The sequence below is a fragment of the Lepisosteus platostomus genome, chromosome 6 (assembly GCF_059453375.1).
Source record: "Lepisosteus platostomus isolate fLepPlt1 chromosome 6, fLepPlt1.hap1, whole genome shotgun sequence".
Classification (NCBI taxonomy): domain Eukaryota; kingdom Metazoa; phylum Chordata; class Actinopteri; order Semionotiformes; family Lepisosteidae; genus Lepisosteus; species Lepisosteus platostomus.
The window spans coordinates 62,113,626-62,139,104 of record NC_142616.1 but is presented as its reverse complement, the minus strand read 5'-3'; the positions used below and the strand labels follow the sequence as shown (position 1 = coordinate 62,139,104).

The 25,479-nt window shown below is 36.6% G+C and overlaps 1 protein-coding gene across 2 annotated transcripts in view; it reads left to right on the top strand.

The window, feature by feature from the left end:
• plxna1a (plexin A1a) overlaps positions 1-25,479 on the top strand; it is a 278,914-nt gene that overhangs the window by 132,841 nt on the left and 120,594 nt on the right. For both annotated transcript variants that reach the window (XM_088636764.1, XM_088636765.1), the window contains exon 4: positions 12,211-12,348. In XM_088636764.1, the coding sequence (XP_088492890.1) occupies positions 12,211-12,348 (138 nt within the window). The remainder of the gene's footprint in view (positions 1-12,210; positions 12,349-25,479) is intronic.

Here is a 25,479-nt window from a genome sequence, read left to right as displayed (position 1 = left end):
TGTGTGCAGGGTTGTGAAGTAAGTTGGAATGAAATTTCCTGCATTTTGTGAAATGAATTAAAATGTTAGCATTACAACATCTAAAATATAAAGATTGCCTAAAGTAAGAAACCTAAACAATAGATCTTTATGAATGTACAAAATTACAGCAGGAAGGATTTGTGGCAGGCAAACCTTAAATGAAGGCTGTGTTTTTGTATTAATTTATTGTTGTGCATTTAATGCATTTTACATTCAGCTTTCATAATTTGCACGACTGAAACATCTTCTATAGTTGTTGCTGCATATGTTTTAAGTGTGTTAAACTGCCTGTTTACGCCTACTACGTGAAAGGGAAATAGAAATCAAAACTCACAGGACACAGGGACCTAGAGCCAAATCAGATATTGCAGCAGAATGAAACACTGAAACCAAGGTCTTTCTACAAGCTGTCATAATGAAACATTTATGATTGAGGTTATAAAAACAAACCCAGAGTTGTGCTCTCTCAAAGGACAAATGGTTGGAGATTTGTCCATGTGAATACAACAGCAATTATTAGCTGACCTCTTAGGAGTGTCAGAAGCCAGCTTTCCATATCTTACCCTTACTTTTCCACAGATACAGTGGTGCTTTTTATTTTTATATCTTCAATTCAAGAGATAAGAATCCGAAGTAAAACACTGATTTATCTTAGATAGCTTAAACCCCTGATGTCTGAAAGGAAAAGGAATTTATTAACCCGACTGCATAACCTTTTAGTGTTTTTATGTTTTTGTGTGTGTGAGTGGCAGGCTGGTGGGAATATATACTGTTTATGTATATCAAGGTTCCCACAGGGAGAAAAAGAGGTATTGTTTTGGTTTCTTGTGTGTGTTTTTTTTCTGTGGCATCAGTCAGGTTACTTGTATTCTCTCAGGCACTCATTTAGTCCGCTTCATATCTGCAGAACTTGCAAAATACAGCATTGCAAACTGAAACAATGACCCATTAATTTGGGAAGAACCCTGCATCATGATGGAGGTTAGAAATGGGTTTTTGTATGATAATGGAACAGTGAGGTTGTTGGGACTATTTTACTTGCTTTGCGTTTTTATCATTTTTTTGTGCTGGGGGTGGCTGTACAACACTAGCCTTTGACTATTCTATAGATTTGAAAGTATTCTGTAAATAGCTTTTTGAAGCCTTTATTTTTAGTATAGTAAAGCTCAGTCTTTTTGCAGTGGTGGGGATACTGTTGTCCTTTCAGCAAATGAAATTCCCTGCAAGGTGTCGAACTGCTGCCTCTTTGCAATTGAGAACCAGTTATCAAGCATCGACATAAGAGTGAGCTTTTTGCTAAGGAATCCCTTACCCATTCTTGCCCATTCATTTTGTACTTCTATGTCCAGTGATCTCCTTGAAAGTAAAATCTCTTCACAAGAACTGGAAGTAAACCATATGCTTCCATCGTGAAGAAGCAAATATTAAGCCTGCAGCTGGGGGCTATTTGAAAATGGACTTTCCAAATTGCACCTAGGAAGGCAGCCAACTTATTCCTGTGCAGGGAGATGGATGTCCAGAGATTACATACAGAACAGTGGAATAGGCATGATTTAGTAGATGGGTCTGGGAGACCATTCGTCCAGTACTATGGAGTAGACATTGATCCATGCTTTAAGGGCATTGGGAAAGACGGACATCCTTTACAGTAAGACTGCTATTGAGAATGAAGACCAGAACTAACCAGACCAGAACCAAAAATGAGATACTGCATTTTGGGGGTGGGTGGACATACTGGAGCTAATTTTTAGCATATGAGACATTATAGCAAAAGCAGTTTCATAAGAGGTTCTGCTGTGCACATATTAAACTCCTTTTGTGATCCGTGAACCCTAAATTGAATTGACAGCCTGAATATTTGAATTAAAAATAGTATTTAAATGATTATCCACAGTGTATTTTTCATTTTTTGTCAATTTATATACCATGGAATGATAGTTATATTTCATTTACAATTAATTTTCACCTACAAGGAAGAAAAGACTGCAAATAAAGCACTTGCTACAGTAGGATCCCTTTCAGTGCTCTCCTTATTTAAGTTGTTTGTATATCCCACAATTGCCACCCTTTTATTGCAAAGGGTTGTTTGATTTCCACAGCTTCCTGGGGTTTCATGGTTTTTCTACATCACACTTAATTTTAAAACCACATTAGTTTTGTGTGCACGAGAATTTTAATTACTGCACTTCCATTATAGAACTGTACAGCTTTGAGCTCCTGTATGCCTATGAAAAATAGGCAGATTCCCAAATCTGTCCTGGTTTTAGCATTTGAGCCAATAAGCATTTAATCATTTAAAATCTGTGATGATAATATGTGTTTTCAAAACGATATACATTGCACTTCAAAATATGTGTGGAGATATTGGTGAATTGCACACGATATAAAGCATAGATTTTTAAAAGAAGTTCTGAGCCACTGAAAGGACAAAAAATCTGCTCGGGTTTGGACAAGACCCAAATATACAGTAGCTTTATTTTTTTAATTTTATGATATACAGCAACAATAACATCCAAGTTATGGTCTGGCTGTATTGTTTTATTGTGAATATTTATTTTAATTGTCAGATTAGTGCTGGCAAGGAGCTCTTGTGCTTGCATCCCCCTGGAATATTATTGTGAGGCCAGTGGCTGTAGAATACCAGCCCTTCGATCGAATTAATCAGGCTCCTGATTGTTACAAAAAACAGGCATACATCTGCATTTCAATGAGGCGCACATCAAAGAAGGAATCTCAAGTTATCATTATGCATTGGGAGGCCTAGTTATGTCAAGTGAAGAAAGCGGAGTTCAAGTTGAGACAGACTTTGGAGGGGGGGTGAGAGGTGTTGGTTGGCATAAAAAATCCTCAACCAATCAGGACCTTGAAAGATGAAATGGCACTGAAGAAAATGTTTCTCTTCCTTTTCTGTTGTCCTCTAAAGTGCTGTGGCAAAGAGTTTTCTTCCCTGTATTTCCTCCTTTGGCTTAAAGCAAGATGTCAAGCTGCAGTGGGCTTTATTAAAGTGAATTAATGACAACAGGTCAAGACCAGTCCTTTAAATAACCCGATTAAATATCTCCAGTATAAATATTCGTGTCTCTTAACTTAATCGAGCAGAGTAAACTTGCCACCCAAACCAAATGAGCTGAACCATGCATTGACCAGATGTGCGTAGGTTTTCACCCGTTCGGTTTTGTTTCTCAGATTCTCATTTTCCTTTAGCTTCAACTTAAAAATGGGCTCACACAGGAGAGTAAGATGGTCTGCTTTTATTTTCCCTGCGTCCCCTAAAAGAATGCGATACTCCAATTAGGCTTTTATCTCCTACTCCATAAAAGTAATTTTTTAAATGATGTACTTCAAATCTGTATCCTCCTCTCTGTTCTGAAAAAACGCCAGGCCACCCATGTAGATGTGGCAGCCGAAGAAAGGGTTTCTGGAATAAGGGGGAAAAAAGCTCACCTCGTCATGTTGTGGCATCCTGCTGTAGTACTGGAAGTCTTGGGCAGAAAGGAGCAGAGTGCAGCTGAGGCCCAGACTTGTGCAAGTCATGTTTTCATTGCCTCGCTTTGGCTTGGGCGATGGCCAGGCAAAGTGGGCAGAAGGCTGCCTTCTGACAGAGCATCGTATTTACGAGACTCAGAAGGCTTAGTGGTGCTGTGAGACAGACGTTCTGCTTGACACAAAAAAACAGTGGAAATATATATTTTCACTGTAGTGTTTTCAGTCTGGTGTTTTACTTGCTCACCACATTGGTTGGGCTTTGGAATTTGTAAGAGAGGATTTGGACTGGCTGCTGTGTTGAAAGTCGAATGCAATCCGGCTACAATATTTGAAAGTTTGGGTGCTACATACCTTTTCTTTGGCTTCCATTTCAGGATGTATTGTTTGTTGTTTTTCATGCCGAACAGTTGTTCTGCAACAATTTCTCAAGTCCGAGCTTTTGCAACCAGCAATTGTGCGTTTATAAAAAAGTCGTTTAAGGCTTCAAGGTCGTTTCAGAATACCGGTCTGAGTGTCAAGTTGATATTTACATTCATCCTTGTAAGTGAAGCAAAAACTATTATTCAGCAAGCTGTCGATAACATCCTTGAAACGATGAATATTTCACAACTTAATTATTCAGCAAAGCTTGGAAAAATTCCTCTCAAGGTATTTCTTTATTAAGTAGTTCATTGACATGCAGGATACGCCTATAAAGTACAGACTTTCTAACTAACTATCTTGGAACAATGGGAAATATTTTGTTCATTTCATTGTTCATAAACAATGAAAGATTGTTTCCAGTGCACTGACTTTGGCTAAGGTTAGAATAACATGTTGGTCAAAAAGATGTGCGTTCAGGAATGTGCTTGGTCAAATACTTTGACAATATTAAGTTTCCTAATTCAACATTTTCTAATGAAGGGTAATTAAAGAAAAATGTTTTCTCCTGCAGCTTTGCAGGACTTTGGATGTCTTTCAGAAAGCCAGTCACATAACTGGAGAGATGATGTTAAACAGGCTTGGAAGGACAGGAGTGACCTTTACTGAACATATTGGACATAGTATACTTCCAACATCATAAGAGGTTTTTATTGACTCTGAGCATTGATACAAAGTAGGATTAGATCTGCTTAAAACTGTGTCCTTGGATCATTTAAATATTCATTTTGAAAGGTGTTTTTTTTTAAAGGAAATTCCTTCAACAGAAACAAAGGAGAATTATCTTATTGTTTTTAACTTTCTAAAGACTGCTTATCTTGGGAATAAGCATTACTTTGTGTTCGTATCTCATCAGACAGCTGAGTCTGATAAGCTCAGGCAATAGTACTTGAATAACCTTCACACACAAACCTATATTTTCTGCAGACATTTTCTCTTGGAAAGATGAGTCTTAATAAGTGAGTTGCAACTCTTCTTAAATGCCACTCTCCTAATTCCAGACTCCTTTGTTCATTTACCATCAGTAGGCATTAATCTCAGTGATAATGCCTTCATATAGAGGACAGGCCAGCACTGCAGTAGTTGGTTAGGTGGAGTTTGTAGGTAGAGGGAGAGGGATTTATTTCCATGAGCCAAGTTTAGTGGATTTTTTACGTTGGTAACATCCAAAAACTGACTTTTCATTTTTTTCCCCAAAATACAGGAGAATACAGTATGACTCTAATTTAGGAAGATAAAGAATCTACAGTGTAATGATAATACTTCAAAATTCACTCAGAAGTTAATTTTAAATGTCTGCCTTAATTTTTGTCTTTTAGTGCTTTGTGAGTGTTTTATATGCAACAGCTTTTTTGATGACCTCTAGAGAAGTGCTTTATTAAAGTGCATTTGGTTTATTGCTAGAGGATGCTAAACATCTGTCTGCGAAATCTGGGAGTAACCGTAACTGGATGTGATTTTGCTGAAAAAATGAATTGATGGTAACTGGCACAGTAACAAACTGCTGTAGGACCAGTAAGACAATATTGGGCTTCCAAAATGTATCTGCCTTTTATGGTATTGATTCAATTTATGTTTTTTTCTAAAACTATGAAATGTACAAATGTGGGTTCACATTATACGTATTATACCTAGCAGCTTAATTAAATTGGCACATCTTGTGCCTGTAAAGTGCCTGGTTTGTTTTAATTAGCCAGATTTAATTAGCCAAAAAACCTCTTTCCACTACAAGTATTTATATTTTTTAATATGTTTCGGTATGATATTTTTATATGGGATTTGCTTAAATCATTGTACTATAGAATTGTGTTATAGCATGTATAGCCTTTGCATTTATTGCTAATGTTTAGCTAATGCTCTTAATATGTGCATGGTCTTAGATATCTAGAACTAATCTGTGGTATTTCTTCTAAAGGTCAATTAACTATCATTACAGTTATCTTTTTAACATGTATGTATATTATATAGTGTATGCTTTAAAAATGACTGTGATGTGAATTTCTTAGTTTTTAATGCTATGCTTCGTCTCAAACAGTGCCACTAGGGCTTGTGTACTGTGTATTAGCACTTGATAAGGTGAGAGGACCGATCAGTTTCAATCCAATCCATACCTTGTGCGTATGTTGCCTCCAGACAGCAGCAGAAGAGATCTACCCTGGATGATGATGATGATATGGTTTTACCAAGTATCAGTTTTATAGTTTACTCCTGACCTCCTCAATGCTATTACATGATGTCCAGGTGTCAAAGGAGGGTGCGTATTCACAAGACAACTTAATTTGAAGATTTAAACGGGATTGCTTTATTTAATATGGTTTGTGTTAACTCGGCTAGGTGTAGCTGCCGTCTGAACTCTGAGTGAACCTTGAATCATTGCGTGTTGTCGGTTTGACTTAAATTGAAAGCAACAGTGATGCAGCACTTTTTCCTTTTTCTCTGGTTTAAAAAAAGTGTTTGTGCAAGTGTAACGGAGAACGTGCATTCACAGTCCGGAACATTGACCAACTTAAGAAAAATCAGCCCTTATTTTCCCCCCTTAAGTCTGAGGGCTTTGCATGAAGCTGGTGAATACATTTTTCAGTCCCTCACACATTATCCATTAGAGCTTGAATACTTGAATCATTTGATATTAAAAATGTTTGCAACTAGTCTTAAAATGACTAGTAAAAGGATTGTGTGTTTAGTCGTTTAGTCAAGTCCGACTCTTCGTGACCTCATGGACTTTAGCATGCCAGACCTGTCTGTCAGCAGCTGCTTCTCTGAGCTCTTGCAAATTCATATTCATTACTTCAGTAATACTATCTATCCATCTCAACCTCTGCCACCCCCTTCTTCTTTTCCCTTCAATCTTTCCCAATGTCAGAGTCTTCTCCAGTGAATCCTGTCTTCGCATTATATGGCCAAAGTATTTGAGTTTCAGTTTTACTCTCAGTACTTCCAATGAACAATCTGTTTATTTCCTTAAAAAGGATTGTTAAATAAAAGAATTAGTAATGAAATAGATATAGCATGGGGGTATATTTCAACCCTTTTTTTATCAGGGAAAAGAAGCCTATAATGTACAGTAGTTGTAGCCGTCTTTGCTTTGTTCGATACTGGGTGCAACAATATGAAAGATCTCAACCTAAACTAACATTGATGATGTTTTTGCTTCCTTAGAGTTCCTTATTTGCATAAAGTAACATTCTCTGCTTTGACATTTCATTTCTGTGTTTAAGTACATACCCTCAGATAATAGAATGAAACAAGGTGGTAGTATTATGTCTGAACTAAATCAAACAACATCCACTGCGTATTTTCTTATAACAACGATTTGTTACTTCATGCAGACTGCCAGATGAAGTGGTGCAGTATTACACGTGATACAGTACAAGCCATGTCAGGGCCATTGACGAGAACGCAATAAATCGGAAAATAGCTTACTGTGTAGAAAATAATGAGAGGTCTTTTGGGGGAATTGAATTTATTTTTTTCTCTTGAAAACCAGTTTTGACTTTGTCATTGTGGGCATCCTTGCAAGTTTTCTAATTTAACACAATATGGGCTAAATATATAATTAATTGTGTTCTGCCTATTGGTAAAGCCTTAACTACATCTCAGATCAGATGGCTATTTGGGTCATATTTAAAACAAAACCTTTTGGTAGAATCATGCTGGCGAGTCGCTGTACAGAAACGGCTCTAAATTGATTGCTCAGCCTTTGTCCCTAAAGCTCAACTTTGAAGGTGTCAGTGATTTCCAAGTTTTAAAGCAATACTTCTATCACTGTTGCTAATTGGTTAAAAGCAAAATCTCACCAAAATACAGAGAGACATAACCTCCCCGTTGGGCTGTTCTGGGTAAGGGAAATTGAGGATTCATCTTTTCTGAACTGAATTATAGTTCCATATTAGCTGTCAATAAGAACTGCTGTACAAAGACAAGCACAGTAGGTCAGCAGCAATCCTCACACTTGTTGATTTAATGTTTTGGGAATCTTTGCCCCAACTCTGTTAAAATATTGTATCTTAAGAATTTCAACAAGACTTTTTACCTTTCATGTAAGAATCTAATATGAAAGAATCAGATAACTTTTTTGCATATAGTCTGTTTTTGCTGGTAGCTGGAACATAAGCGTTTAGTGTTCTTAGTATTATCTGTGGTGTGGCTTCTAATAGACCTTATTGTATTGCTGTGCTGTTGGGAAGGGGGATAATTTATATATATGTAGCTCTTTGCGGATATTCTTTTTTTCCCCCTCTAACAGCGTACTGACATTAAATTTAACTTGCCCATGTGTTTATTCTTTTTTTTATAAAACTCCAAAATTGGGTCAGATGCCTCGCTCACCATCCACAGGACCATCTTCTTTATTAGTGGAGACAGGAGCTCTGGGCAGCCAGCCACAGTCCAGGTGTAGCTGTAATAATGTGCTATACTGTAGAAAGCATGCCGATAAATCACTGCCAAGCTGGCACCGCAGCTGAGCACATCATTACACTGTGAAATGCAAGGATATGGGTAGGTTATAATCCTCTCACCTGACATCAGCTGAAACAGAGGAAGGCACCACTTTGCTCAGTTAAGGTCCATTTCAGTTCAAGAGGAATTGCTATCAGCTCTTTAAATATATGCTAGCAACATTCAATGATTCCCTTTTATGTACTGTGCTCTGTATTTCGAAAGAACACAAGGCCTTAGTATGAATCTAAGTGATTGTTTTTGCTCATTTTACTACTTAAAGATCAGCCTTTTGCTTGTTTGTTGGGGCAGATGTTTTCCTCGAGAATGTTATTGTGATCTTCAAGGTTTTTAAGACAGCTGGAGTATCCAATGACTTTGGCAACCTCCAATGTGAAAACAATGCTGAAGAAAGTGTGGTGGTGAAAAGAGAATATGCATTTATTTAAGCTTCCACCGTGCCGTTTCCCTGTGGGTTGGAAACAAGGACATTCTGTGTTGATCTGACTTTGACAGATGCCACCCTATTACCTAGTGAAGTTGTTGTTACCCCCCACTTGGCCCATTTGTATTTCCAATCAGTGCTGTCAGCTTCCGTGCATTGGAAAGTAAGAAAGAGACTGAGTGAGACTCCTCTTTGATATCAGAAATGTTTTTTTAATGTAGTCCGAGTTAACGGAGCGCTCACACAGTCTTAACAAGAAGATTATTGATGTTGGTACGCAAGGTTGCCATTGACTCAGATGATGACAGGAAATTATTTGCTGCAGTCTCTTAAGAATGGATAACCAAGCTGGAATGTTTGAGATAATTAGGATGGGTGTTCTCTCTCTTGTGTTTAAATTGATTATTTAATGTTTTTTGTCTTGTCATTGTAGCCAAGCAGATGTGCTGTTTTCAGAGTGAAACTTTTTCCAGCCCTGCCTGCTACTTTTCTCTTCAACCCCTTTACTTTCCTCCATTATGTGAGCCCTATGAAACCTGGATCGGGGTAACAATATTGCAGTGAACACTTTTCAGTGATTGTGTTACAAAGCCACAGAGGCATATGTGAAGTAGTGATACATTTTTACAGATTTCTCTAAAAATGTGAACTCAAATTATAATTGTTAAAATTAACTAAATTATTTTATATAAATTCGAAAATTTAAAGCTTTATACTATATAAAAGTTTGATTCCTTTTACAGTGATGGTGAATAGAAATTAAGATCACACCAACTACCAAGTGAAAAATGCTACATGGTAAAATACTCAATAATTCAGTGGCCTGCTGTCAGATATCACAGAGACAGTTGTCTTCAGATGGAGACTGAGTTTTGAAGAAACACTTTTCCTTGGAAATAATATTTTTCTAGTATCCAGGTTCTACAAGACACAAGTGAAAATGACTGAATGATCTTTTATAACATCTTACATACTACTGGTAGTATTTCACAACCAACAGACATTAAGTGGTGAACAGTTTATAAGAATAAATACTAATTAAGACCATTAGAAAGGAATTAACAAGCTAATTAATACTGGAAAAAGCTGTAATTTCCACTAAGTGGACAGGCACATGGAGTGTGGATGTTCACACTCTCTCAGACATGACCCTGCACAGTTGGGTACTCCCCAGGTCATCATTGTAAATACAAATTTATCACTCAACTTGCATTATCAGAAGCATTTGTTTAATAGAAGCATAAACAAAACGTTCTGCTAACAACATCATTTCCTTTACCAGCAGGTCTTCAAAAGACAATAGTTCTTGCTTGTACTGGCTTAATTGTAGAACATTCACTACTGTTTTCGGATGGGGCCGACGGGTTAAGGTATCTATCATCTCAAAAGCCTGTTTTGAATCATTGTGTTTTCTAGGAGGCTTGCAACAGAAGAAACATTCAAAATGACTTCTTGTGGACAAAATCTTTTTTTTTTAACCAGTGTTTTTATTCAGTAAATCTCTGTAATGCTGTAGGAAGTTTACTCTGCAAGTCTTTACAGTGGAATTCCATATTGTTGAGATCTCCACTCAGAATACTGTTTTCTAAATGGTCATCAATAAATTGGAGATATTAAGGAAGGCACAAGGGGCACAGAAGTAGAGAAATGGATTTTGATAACGTTTTGGAAATCTGTTCCTGACATTGGGCACCAACTCCCCTGATAGCCCATTTGAGATCAGCACAGCCTAAATGGATAGAAAAACAAACACATATCCAATGTTTGCACCCTGCACTTAATCTTCATTCTCGGCTGGCGTGCGTTAAAAATAGCTGCTTGAGGTTTCAGCAGGCTTGGGAAAATAATCGGAACTCCTGGAAGCGGATGGGTGCTATCAGACAGCTCCCGTAATGAAATGTGCAGGCCCCGTAATGAATTCTCTCTTATTGTACAACACTGGGGTCTCCTGAGGAATGAAATAGCATTCACACTTATAGACAGCCCTAGAGAATTACAAGGCCATAGAATGGACTCTTTTGGGCTTCATCACCATCTTTGGGATCATACTGTTCAGGAAACATGAGCTGGTCAATCATACCACCAATACCAATGCCAGGTGCCATTCTTACATTGAAAAATCAGTGTCCATTCTGAGCAATTTTAAGATGGCAGCTTAGAGAAAAAGCATACGGTTGTAACTGCAGGAACATGTTATAAGTAGGGCCTGTGAAAATTGTTTATATTTTGTATATATTTCATGGGTAATAGTGTCATTTTCACACTAAAATGCACATTGATTTATTTTTTGGGATTTACTGGCTTTCATTTTTTTTAAAAAAGAAGTTAATTAAGATTTGTACCTCGGACGAAGAATGGTGCAAATTTTCTTATCATTGCATAGTATTGCAACGATACCGGGTTTAGTGAATGTGACTTAGAACAAAATATGTACAGTGAATAAGACGGCTTCCTGTCCAAGTTTCTATAAAGTTATTGAGGATAAAACTTTATGAACTGAACTTCTGAACCCATGTTTCTTCAGAACATAAGTGTATGCTGGGTGATATTAAAAATGTATGTTGTGGTTCCAGAACTCCTTTGTATCTTTTGCAATGTCTCTCAGTATATAGAGGAAAATCACTGTTTAGATTGTTTAATTGCACTTGAGCATCTTCAGCTGGTTCACCTTATTCTCTCTTGGGAATTGTCATTTGTACAGAAAAGGGTAGTATGTGCTCACAACCACAGAACCGGTAGTCAGTAGATATCAGTATGAGAGAAATTATTGAAAAGACAGTTTTAGGTCTAATTTAGTCATTTTTATGCAGTGCGTTGAAATTGTAATGTCTCCAGGTTATTCGTTTTGGGACTTGTCTTAACTTTCCTAGAGATTTACATAGAGAGAAAAAGAGATTTACTCTTTTTGCGATCTTTACATTCCACACAATTCTTTTCCATCACAAAATATTTATCATGTTTCAGAGGTTCCACTTGACTGTATCCATAGATCCTTTTTTAGCTGGAATTGGTAATAAAAAAAATTGAGCAAATGCTCACTGGCAAATGGAAAAATCCTTATCTAAAGTGTGGTGGAGAGAAGAGTGGTCTGCTTGTACAATCCAATAGAAAATTTATAACAACAATAGATGAGGAAACAACACAATAAAGTCAGGTAGGGGAGTGAGCCCTGCAGTTAAGCACTATGTATTACGGAAGTTGGAAATTGTTCCTGTCAAATAAATTTCAGAAAAAATGATAGTGGATTCTCTGTGCTAAATGGTTCCAGTCCAAGGGGACTGTTTGTAATTCCCAAGTCTTTTTGTATGCTGCAGTACAATCCTTTTACGATTGTGTTGCAAAGTACACAGGTAGTCATGTATTTTTGTGCTAACACTGAATTCTCCTTGCTCTTCTAGATCCTGGTGAACTCCGTGAACCCTGCCCAGCCAGCTCTGCTCTATGAGAATGTGGTGGTAAGCGATGGTGGCCCCATTCTGAGAGACCTGCTGTTCAGTCCAGACTACCAGCACATCTACACCATGACAGAGAAGCAGGTAGGACAGTTACAGACATCAGTCTAAATGTCCTCATTCTTTTCTCATTGTAATGGTCTTTGAAAGATTTAAGTACTTCTTCTAACACAGTGACAAAACCTGGAAACTGTATTCTGAGGGAGCATTAATGGCGCATTGTAATTTTCAAATGCTCCCTTCATTAAAATTCTGCACTGTTCATTGTGTATCCAAACGAATCAAATGTACATAAACACCTAAATCTTTTTTTAATAACAGTAATCATGCCAGTTCCTTCCCTTTTGTATGGTGCTTTTCATCTCAAGGGGAATCTACTTCATCTACCACTGAAGTACAGCACCACCTCTTCTTAAAAAATATCTAAACAAATCAATGTGAACCTCTTTTTTTTTTCCAGAGGCATTTACAATATATGGAGTCTAATTTCTTCAGCAGTGTTGGCTGTGCTGGTTTTGTAATAGTATTTATCGTATTCATTTGTTTTGTGTGCTTTCTAAATCCCAGGGGCCAGAAATGGTAACGCTGATTACTGTGAATCTACATTATTTCAATTATTTCTGCCACTTGTGTGAAGTCACGTTCTCAGCCATGGTTTTTTGCTTCTGCAAAAAGTAGATTTCTTTCATTGCATATTTTTCTGTGTGGAGTTCTCCTGGTGTCTGCATGATTTCTCCTGCTGCTCCAATTTTCTTTCAACATCCGTCATGCAGTCCATGTTATTTGGCATTTGTGATTTGCCCCCTATATGGTTGTTTGAGTGAGTGCATATGTATGTTTCCTGCAATGGACCGGCATCCTTAAGGAACTCATAAGATGCACATTAATGGGGCACTTATCTAATCAGGTATTTCATGTTGTAGTCCACTGGGCTTAACTCTCAAAGAGGTGCAGAAGAAGTCACATTGTGTTCCCTGTAATTCATATTTGATTAATGATTGACATTATTAATTGATGTATTTTTCTGTGATTGTAATATTCTTGAAAATGCCTTGAAATGGTAACTGGTTTGTGAATTGTGTTAGTATTTGCAGCATGTTTTTCATTTTATCATGCCTTTTTGAGCCAGTAGACTTTAATTGACTCATGTCGGTTACTGTAACTGCAGTGCACGATGAGAAAATGAGAAACCAGGCAATTACATTTTGGTAAGATACTGAGACTTGGGTAGTTATGAAATTAAATTGCATCTTAGCATGCATGTTTGTATTTTTCTTTTTAGACTAGTTTCCTTTTTCTAAAAAAGGAAAAGCTTTTATTAATGAAATGAAAGACATTTCTTAAAAGATGCTGACATAAACACCCTTTTATTGTCTCATAGATTTAAGTCTGGATTTTAATGTTGGAGCTGGAAAAATTGTAGTCCCATAATATGTTATAGGGCTTTTTGATCAGGCTTTTTTATATTATGTTCCCGAGCTCAGTATCTACAGGGCACTTTCTAGATTGACAGTCTCTATCTAACTCATGTATCTGCAGATGTTAATATACCACTGAGGAGCAGGTTACAGGAGGTGAACAAAAAGTCAGAATACACCATTATGTTGTACAGGGAATAAAGCCTTGGTTGAGTGAGTCACTAATGACTGTGGTGGGATAACATCTTGATGATTAATTTTGGTTTGGGGAAAAATGAGCATTTTAAATGTATTTTTATTAGAAGCCCCCATCAAGGAAGTTGGTATTATGACAACCTTTCGACCAGACTTTTGTTCTATTCTGGTTTCATAAACCGTCATATTCAAGTTAGCTCATCATATGTGTGTGTGTGTGTGGTCTGCAAAACTGAGAGAGATATTTACTCATAAAATTTTATATCTGAACATATTACCTAGCTGTTGTAACACTTCTACTGTACACCTGTCTATTGTCAGTAATTACAACTATTATCAAGTAATATAATGACTGCCTATATCCTACTTATTAATATGTTACTGATATCATAACCAGAAATTACTATGTCCCTTGAACTCTATGCTATAATGAGGCTTAGAGTACTGGTGCAAGCAGCCATATAGTCTACAGTAGTGTTAGGTTATTGCCAATTTGTAATTATATTAATACTTCATATTTTATTTATAAAACATTCCAAATATAATGTGCAGTTCTTAATCTCAAGTGTTACTTCTACTTTTATCACTGGTCCTCAGCAACAATGATACCATGGCAGATAGTGTACGGCTGATAAATTCAGGTCCTGTTTCTTAACTGTGTATGAATGTACATTTTCATGCTTTTAAATACTGAGAATTTAGATGATATATCTTTGGTAGTTTATGGGTCTCGGTCTTGTCTGACAGCTAAAGGTGGATGGGAAAAAATATGAGGGTAATGCACCAATTATTAAAAAGAATACCAAACGTCTCCTTAAAGGCTTCAGATGGGAGATGTCTACTGAAAGAGTTGAGCCTTATGAAAGAGGTTTTTCTTCTGCTGGTAAGGTTGGTTTATTTCCCATAAGTACGCTGCTCATACGTTCATAAGCTCTGCAGTGAGTAAGTGAGCAGACTTGTCAAAAAAGCACTCAGTTTGATTGGCCTGTTCTTATTACAGTGATCGAGCACCTATTGAGTTGATTTGACCCATGTGCCCTGCAGGCTATGCAACCACGTTGCTCTGGTTACTAGGCAGAATTTTAATTTAATATATTATGCTTCTTAAGGATAAGGGAGCAAAGGGTATTTTGTGGCTTCCTTTGGCGGAAAATATCAGTGAAAAGGAGAGCTTTCACACTTAGGCAAGCCTACTTATAATATTTATTTTCTCTCAACATTTATTTAACGAAATATAGTAATCACTCTTTTCTCTGGTTAGATCTAACATCCCTGGAATAAAATAAAATAAGCAGGGTTGTTCTGTGGGTAGAAATTTCATTTCTAAGTTTAAGTTAAAACTGACTTAAGTATTTTCCCACTTGCCTCTCTGTAAACTGATTATGCAGATAAAAGCATTGAATTACAGTTTTTGTACTGCATATTACTTGGAGATGATAAGAGAAGACTGATGGTAACAAAGTACAGTACCAACACGTGAACTTACTTGGTATTCTAAGAGTATTTGTTTGGACAGTTGTACTGAGTTTCCGAAGCAAAGTAACTAACAAACCTGTTCTTTTGGTGACTTGCTTTGATATAGAAGACTTTGATGTTTTAAAAAATGATATGGCTAAAACGAATTATAAAAACAATATTTGGACTGCATTTTGCAGTGTATGAGAAATGGAACTGCTCATATTCTGTACATACTGCAGACAGGAATATGTTAATAAATTCACCATTTGGGGTAACAAAAAAAGTGATCACTTAATATCCCTAGCTCTTCCTTTCAAATATTTTCATAGAAAAATCTGTCCAACTGTGGCGACCTTTGGCCAGACATTGCTGTTTGTAGAAAAAATAATTGGTTACCCAGAGCTGTAAAGGTGAAATGAAAACTCTCGTAATATTTAAAAACTGCCTTTTTTTGCTTATAAACAGCAGTAGCATATCTGTAAAAGCAGAAGATAGTACATTAATTGCCAGTACCATTAGCATTAATCTTTATTGCATATGTTTTGCAGTTGGATTTTCAAGAAGTCTTTCTTGGATTAAAACCAATTTTTTAGAAGTTTTCATTTTTATTCATCAGTATACAAAGGATACCGGATCAGCTTATTGACTTCATTTGTTGCGGTCAGTACCCTTTGTGAGCTAATGTAATATAGTTTACATTTTTTTTTTCTTCCTCTGCAAACTCAGCTTCATTTGAAATATTTTGTATAACACCCAGAACATGCAGCTGGACGGTTACTGATTTTGTTACTGTTGTTGTTGACGCACACAGTGGTCTTAGCCAAAGGGAGACAGTAGTAAGAACAAGGAAAACCGCTAAAATCCATTCAGGTGCCTTTTCTCTGGTAATAGTGTAAAACGCCCCCACAGCTTTATTCAGAGTGCTTGTTCAACAGTGCACTTCTAAAGAGAGAAACATACAGTAACCCCCACCACCAACACACACACACATACACACACACAACTTCCCTCACAACTGCTTTTCTGTCACGGACATTGTCATGTAAATGGTTTGGGTATTGTTGCTACTGAGGCGAGAAACATGTAATAGTCCAGAGGTGTCTATAGAGAGCTGTGGGGGAGGAGTAGAGTTTTATTAACATGTTTCATTTGGCCTTTCTGCAACCTGTTCAATTACATCAGAGCTGCCCAGCTCCAAACCAAAAACACTGGCAAGTGGTCTGCTGGGAGTTTCACAGTTCTCTGAGATTGTTACAACCCGCTACCACTACACAGTACCAACAGCATGCTATTATTTTGTATGCAGTTGGTCAGAGCTCCTTTGGGGAAGTTGGTTTTTATTATATCACATCCCATGGTCTGCTAGAACAGGGATTATTAACAGGTAGTTTTCTCGACTTGTATGATATGGATTTGTACTGTACACCACTGCTAGCAGTTATTTTATTTCACTTCTCTGAATCCTTCGCCCAAAAGGCACTGAATGAGGCAGCAACAACAAACCCCAGAGTAAATGTACAAACAAATGTTAAACCAATCTCTGCCAGTGTACTGCATAATAATCATATTGTTCCCTTTGATGTGAAGATACAGCTTAATACTACAGTATGTTATACAGAACCATTCTCAATCCTTACAAAAATGCTCTTACTACCAACATTAATTTTAATACTCGAAGAAAGGATTTAAAAAAAAGACAACATCCATTCAGTTTAAATACTTCTAGTACCAAGTACTCTATCCAGTATAGTCTTGGGGTTCAAAGAGCTATTTATCACCTAGTTAAAATGTATAAGTTGGGTAAAAGGTTTGAAAATCAATTTGAAATGTATCTAGGAAAGATTATACACACTGGTTTATATAACAAGGACTAGCCTACATGATATGTTGATTGGTTTTAAATGATTTAATTTTGCAGTTAAGATGGTGATTAACTGGGAAGAATTTGTGCATTGAAGTTATTCAAATTATGTAATTGTGTTAGTAATTTTCATCTGAAAATTACTAATACAATTAGAAGCAAGGCTCTGTATGATTAAGGCTAATGGTATCTGAAAACATGTTGGTGTGATAAATTCCTTTCCTCTCTCACCAGGTAAATTAGTTTCTTAATTTCTCAGAGTGCTGAATAATCAATACAGATCCTTGCAACTGTTCTTTAATCTTCAGTGTTGATGTTTTCCGTCAGACATTCAAACCCGCTCCCAAAAATAAGCAGTTCAAATCAAATTAGCTATTTGATGCAGGTCTTTAAAGAGGAAGGTCAGAAAAGGATGGACTTTCATATTTGGGTGTTGACGAAAAAAGTCATTTCAATTAAAAAATAAGTTAAAACATGCAGTTGTTTCCTTGTTCTAGTGTATGCATGTAAAATATTGAAGCTTTCCTGGGTAAAGCTCTGAGAATCACCCTTCACCTTACATGCCGCAAGCACATTCCTAAAAATGTTTAAATCTGTAGAGAGTGTTTGGCTCACTTCCCAGTTACCTCACATGATAGTGAACTGTATATGACAGCCTGAAAGTCTCATCTGAAGTATTTTAGAACTTCTGGAAAGCTTGCTATCCACCATGTGAAGATTTACAACACAGTGTTCTGTACATATAATCTGCAAATGCAGGGCATTATCCCTCTTAATTACAAATAAAATGTTATATCGCCAAGCATTATTTTCACTCACCTTTTTACATTTTCAGTTGTTAGATTAGTAAAGTTCTTAGTTTTCACAATCAGCTCCATCCATTTTATGAAAGCAGACTGTTTATTTTTTTTACCAAAGACCATCTGGACCAGATAGCTCAGAGTTTGGCATCATATAGTATACGCTCAATTAAAAGTAAAGTGCACAAAAGTTACTGGCAAAGAAACCAAGTTTAAAAAAGCTGTTGTTTGTGCTCTGGACGGGGCATAGTGAACCACAAGAGTAACTTGACTAACATTCCTGTTTGTCAAAATCAGACCACAGGGGTACAATACAAAACTGTGCAATGTGTTGTAAAACATGGCTGGCCATTTACAGTTCAATGGTTTGCCCAGTAATGACACAATCATCTCTAGAATAAAGGGCTAACCTGTGTCCCCTAGATCAGTGGCAGATGGCATAAGTGAAAAGGCAAACAGATAAAAGATGCAATTGTGCTTGGTGTTACTCTTGAATGTCTGGATATAAATGATGTCCCGCGTTAACACTTATGAGATTTTGTGACTCAGGAGTTCAAAAAGAGCTGTCCTGCCTAAAACCCATGCATGGTACAACAGCGGGGGAAGATACAGAAAACATGTTTGTTAATGTGTTTGAAGAAAATATTTTCCACTGTTTTCAAATTCGTGGTGCATCTGCGATGGTCAGAAAACAGAAGGGATTTATCAAGATGTCAGTTTCTGAGCTTAATGCAGTGATGGCAGTGGTGAAGATACTGGATTTTCTTGTTGCTCAATTTGCCTCGATGCACAGGCGTTTTTAAGCTCTGCTTGAGGAGGGGGGCAGTGCATACAAAGACATTCTGCATCATGGATGAAAATTTGAGCAAGCCAATGACCAGAGCTAAATTACCAACGGCATGCAGATTCTTGAATAGATGTGTTTTAACTCTCATGACGCCCCTCCTGATTAGGTTGCCGACTCCTGATGTAGTTCGACTGGTTGCTAGTCATTGAATGGGTCCGAGGAATTTATTTAGATTTTTCTAGAAAAATGCCAGGGCATCAACTTCAACAAGAAGAGTGGGTAACTTGTTCCAGACTCCCATCACCCTTTGATGGAATGTAAAGAGGCTAAAGTGATTTTGTATCTCTGAAAGACTTCTAGGTCCACTTAGGCAGACATGGCAGAAGAAGAAAACTGAAATGAGGCAACTTAAACAGCCCAAAAAAACAGGCTTCTGTAAAACGCAAGGAGTTAACTGAAGTTATAACATTCTGCAAGTGCAAAAAGCGTTAACTCATTTGTCTGCCCTCTTGTTGCAAACGTCCTCTTTTCGGTACTGTTATCTGGTTGCAGTCTGCATGCCATTACTTCTGAAAATGGAAGGCTTACATTGTTGCCTTTGGTGGGAACTGGGTAAGGTAGTCTGAGTAAAAGATCGAAATCCGCTTTGCAAGTGATGGCTGCTGAAGGAGATACAGTCAAATGGAATAATTTGGCTGCTCAGATCATTTTTATGTGCTGTCTCAGTCGTGGAATCACCTTGCTATCTTGGCTATGTTCCGAGCGATGTGTTAAAGGAATGTTCTCAAGCTTTGCTTTTGATGCTATCGAGTCTAATAGAGGTTTGACTGTCACCAGATAAGGGAGTTTTATTATATAGTATTAAATGGGGCTGCTCTTTCTGCCTTGCTTATTCATTTCAGGAACGCACCACTTCTGTACTAGAATGGGATGTTAAAGGGGAAGTTACTATTAAGAAAAAAGAGTGTAGGTGATTAATATAACTCAGAAGTGATCTTGAATGTGGTCCAGAAAAATGGCAATGTTCAATAAGTATGATGTTGCTATTACAATTATAAGCCAATGTTTATAACAAACTTAATATACTGTATGAACTTGCATTTGATTTTGTCTTACAGAATGGTGTTCCTCATATGATCATTAGTACTTTATCCCAATTTTTCTAAACTTTCAGTAGAGCAGTCGTCATAATCAAATGCCTAAATGATTTTAGAGTCAATTTTAAAGAAATGTTTCTTACAAGCAAAAAAAATGTACTTTTTTCTCTGAAATTATAGAAATGCCAGTGTTGAGAGCTGTGTTGTACAGGGCTTCAAACTTCAAAAACTCCATTTACAAAACTGACAGAGCAATTTACCATTCCCCATGTTCTCAACCGGTTAATTAAAAGTTCCCGATAGCGAGTCGTACATCTCCCCACTGCAAACTGTAGGTCTTTGGAGGATATTAAACTGTCTGTTTAACTGTGGAATAAAAATTTTCGATTAGTGCCTGTCAGATTTATAGGCAGTGGCTAGACAATGGGCTTCACTGTGGATACACTGATTAAACTGGTTTGAAATACCTCTGTTTACCTCCTATGTATAAATTGGATATCCACACACAAAATAAAACTGAGAGTTTATTTTACCATGATTTGAAATTTAACCAGCTCCCTGCTTAAAACTAATGAGCTCTGCATAAACTGAATTCGCACTGACCCATGTAAAAATTTCAGCTGCCAAATGATCGTGTAGATTTTGGGTGACTGCAGTAATTGTGAGATAAATTATATCTTGCAACATGTACCATATCTGTCTAACCCCCTAATCATTTATTTTGTAATTCACACTGCTGTGTACAGCATATAGAACATGGACAAATCTTGCCCTTTACTGGGGGCAGTTTAGAAAATGGTGCACAGTTCAGTGTATGATAAGAAATCTGGACTGGAAGGGAAGGAGATCCAGAGGAGTTAAGAAATATTTCATTTTCTTTCTTTTGTGCCTGGACAAATTAATTGTTGTTGCATTACTTCAATATCTTGTTACTTTACAGATGCTTTTGACTGTCATGCATCTAAATAATTTACAGATAAACAGGAGAGTTTTATTGTTTAATAGATGGAACTAATCATGTTGGACTTAAAATCTACATTGACGTTTTATCGTTTTCTCTAGTTAATCTAAATGTTTTAAAATGGAAGTCTGCTCTTTGAATTAAAGTGTTTGCATTTAATTAACCTGCCAGGTAAACCATTTTCCTCAATTTATTCTTGCATAATAATTATTCACCAGTAGTCTTCAGTTTAGTTCAGAATAACAGCATAGTCAAAATAATTTTTGTAGTCCTTTGTAGAAAAGCTCCTAGATCTTTACTGAACAGAACACACGGCACCAAGAAGGAGCCGGATTTTATGTGAAAAAACAAAATTATTCATATTGGTTTAATGCTGCAGAGGCTCTGTATCACATAATAGTAAAGAAACACTGAAGATATGCAAGAGGAGACTAATGCTTAAAACATGACATTAATTTAAACATCTCAAACAGTTATAACCTGTATTTGTACAGCACACTGACACAGTACTAAAATTCCCATTGCTAGGAGGTAATTAAGGAGCTGTTTGAAGGTCAGAGCCTTTTGAGCCGCTTCATGCAAAAATATCAGCTGACGGAAATCTGATTTACACGCGAATGTCTTAATAGAGGATTGCAGAATATAATACAGAGTGACGAAAATGTACTAGAAGTTAATTAGTGTCCGCCTCAGAGCAGTTTGTCATGAGATCGGTCTCATGAAATGGTCTGGAGATGACAGAATAAAGATTCTCAATATTGTAATGTTCTACACTTTTAGAAGAAAAGGTAGCTCATTAGTAATGTCCCTAGGCTAGTATGGATAGAGAGGGAAGAAAGAAAGGTAGTGTCTCACCATGCTTGTGACAAGGTTATTAATGTATACCACATTATATCCAGTATTGTGTAAGTGTCACAAATACATTTACAGTACATTAACACTATGATGCAAAAAGATCAGAGTGTCATAAAGACCCCTGACCTCAGAGACAGAAGATAATTCATTTAATGAAACAGTGGACGTTGTTATATAGAGATTTTTTTTTGCTTTATTTTACTAATCAGATCTGTCTGCATTAAGAGGCCATTTTGTTTTTCAAACCAGATACAAATTAAAATACACTAATGGTTCATAATGTGCATTTATTAAAATCCAAATCCTAATGTGGCATGCAGAGTGATATTTACAAATTGATTTAAATCAGAATTTAATAACCACTTACCAGACTGTTAATAGCTGTTTTCAGCTCTTGGTTATGAACAGTTTCTTTCCTAAATTCTATTAATCTATTAAGTGTTTTCCTAATAATTCTCACACACCTTTTTACTAGGCAAAATGTCAAGTAGTCTTTTGATTTAGTTATGTCTAAAGTTCAGTTTTCAAGGTGTAACTCTTGCTTATGGAGTTTAATTTAAAATGTAATAATGGTGTACAAAGAAATGAATTTCAAGTGCCTTAAGCACTGAAAGGCATCTGTTTCTCCTGTATTATGTTCCTAGCTGAGTCCTTAATCATAGTTGTCTTTTTGAGGTATGTTTTAAAATTGTTTTCAGTTCCAAAAAGGTTAATTGGGATTTGCTGTTGGTATCAACCCTATACCAATGTTTTAAGTTCATAAATCCCCTCGTTAAGCTGTTTCTAGGTGGAACCTAATCTAATTAGTTAGTAAAGAAGGGATTGTTTGATTTCCACCTGTTTGATTGTCTATTAATCCTAAACTGATATCCTATTAAGAGCTGTTAAGTCTGAATTGAGGGAGAAAACCCTTAAAAGCAAGTTGGGAAAGGAGTGCTTGAAGTTCTGTATGCTGAGGTTTGGGAAAAAATGTAGTTGTAGGTCATTCTGAAAACCAAGGTCTGAGCACCGAAGACCTTTATACAAACATGTACTGATGGAATGAAAGCCAACCATCGCTGCAGACCCATAGACTACTGGTTTGTGTGATGTACAGTGGTACCCCTGTGGCTGGCTGGACTCCTGTGGACTTGCAGCATTATCGGTGAAGTATTTGTGAGCCAGCTGTGCCAGATTTGCATCTGATGGGAGAACAGTGCTGTTTATATTATGTCACCACAGATAATAACTTACGGTTCCGAACATGTGCATGTAATTTACAGTTACCCTCTGTAGGTATAAGGGTTGTAACCATGAGACATGCTGCCTAGCAGTTGGCGAGTTCACAATTGGGGTAATTTCCAGCACAATGAATATGGCGATTACAAATTCTCAGGGAAAAAAAAGGCTCAGATGAGTTAGTGTTGATAGTGCAGTGGAGCTTCATTTATGATATTTACACAGATGGTTCTTTGCACAATCCAACTGGTTGCTGTAACTGTCGACTGTGAAGAGATATTAAAAAACCATAATATATAATGAATCTAATTTACAGCTTCTGAGGGGTTATCTTTTATGTACATCTTTTATTAGAAAGGAGCCATAGTTTGCATTGACTAGGAATTTAAAAGACTTTTTTATATACCTGCTTTAAGAGAGATGAGCTGTACTTTGGTGATAAAAATGAACTTTAAACAGAACTGTCATGCAACACATTTTCCACTTTTCCACTTATCCTTTATGGCAACCAGTATATTAAATCCAGAATTATGGAATACTATAAGTTGTTTGTTTTTTTAAGGGGGGTGGTAAGCAGAAAATTGTATTAACTAAATACTTACTGTATAAACTTAAAAAATGGAGGGATTAACCTTTTGGGTTTGGGTGTTATAGTACCTTATATAGCCTCAAGTCCCACCCAGCCGCTTCGGCAATCGGCATGGCATTTGGTTTCATACAGCCACAAATCTGTTTAAAGATATCCATCGTATTCTCAGTCCTTGAATTGATCTGTGATTTTCTTTCGATTGGTAGTGAAGATGTTGCTGAATTAAAGCCACAGTAATCATACTTCAGTCTTCAAACTGCTAAACAAGTCAAGCACAAATGTTATTGAATTCTCAGAACACAAAATGTCTTCCGATAGGAAATGTCGATAGGAGATCTTTTGATTTTGTTGTTTGTAGCTATTTTATCCCTTAGCCTAGCAATTCCTTGAAGGGTCACTAAATGTCAGATGTCTGCCGTATATCTGGATACTTTGCTTCGGATTCCTATGAATTCTTCTGCAAATATTGCTTTAGTTCTGGTCCTGCATTTCCTTTTTCCTCATTTAAATTTTACCTTGTGCCTTTCATGTCGACATTGTCAGTATTATCACAGTACTTGAATCAAATACTCTCACATCTCTTTATAACACTAACCGGATTAAATGTAAAAATGCCTGTGTATGACAGAGCACTTTTGTGCTCTCCTTTTGTAAAATGAGGGGATGAATTTAACCTCATACACTTAACTAGACTTTACTAATGCATAACTATATTTTTATGCTAACATTCTATAACATTTTTCCTACATGCCGAAGAATTTTGTCTATTGCCTTTAGAGTAATAGCATGACTGAGCTTTGTGTTTGGGATTGAAAATGCGCTGAGCAGAAATTTAGAATATGCTCTTATTGCTCATGAAAAACATTGTATTAAAAGCTTTATGAGATTTAATGGCTGTTTCCACATTTACAAATACCTGACTCACTGCACCAAAAAGCTGTTAAAAGTGGTCTTTAATAGAAAATGGAAACTTTATAGCTTTGGATCTGTAGTCACCCAGCTTGATTTTTTTTTTGGTTCAAAGGACTTTAAGAAGAGGGTGAGAGGCTGAATGAAAAAGCGTATATTACATCTTACTTTAATAAGAAAAAAAAATGGAAGAGGAGCTACAAAGCCTTTAACTGGCTTCCAGCTCTTAAGTGGCAACTTGCAGGTGCTAATCAGTTAGAATAATAAAAAGGTCTCTTATTTCTTTCGGTGCCAATGGCTTATGTACTTGTGTGCTAACAATACTTAAGAATATCAAGGTCATGAATGAAGGCAGCATTCAGCAGTAGATAATTAGCATGCTTCTTACCTTGTGGTGTAAGATAATTTCATTTAAACCATATTCCCATAACAGTCTCTGTGGTTGATATGCTAAACCTCCCTAGTCTTGGTCTCAGTTGACAAATTTAATGGACACCTTGATTGGCCACAATTTAAATTCCATCTGATTTTATTAAACAGTTTTCACAGATCGCCTTCCATTTTTGTTTTTCTCACGGCATGAAGAAAAGGTAAATACAAGAGGTTTTCCTTGGACAGAAACAGTTTTCAACAGAATCGTAAAAAGGTAGTCTCCAGTACCTCAAAGACGAAGGTTCACTAATTAAGCATGTTTTTTTTAACAGTATATTATTTTCCTTTGTTCCTCTGTTTTTTCCCATGACCCCTAATCTTGCATGATATTAAGAAGTAATAGTACAAAGGTATTTGTGTTGTTTGTTTTTGAAACATCAAGCATCCTTCCATGAAATAGTATTCATTTGTATATTTGACTGGCTTTGTACAGTAAATTGTCGCCTAAAATGTCTGCTGTATGAGGAAGGGCATGCCCACTCTTGGCAGAATCCTGCTGAAAAGTGATGTATGGTGCAATTTGCTGGTTTTTTTTCTTTATACCTGAACAAATTAAAAAGAGAGGAAAAAATACGCAGACAGAAAATCTGCTTTTACTAAATTATATCTTGTCAGGGGTTTTGGGGAGTTGAAAG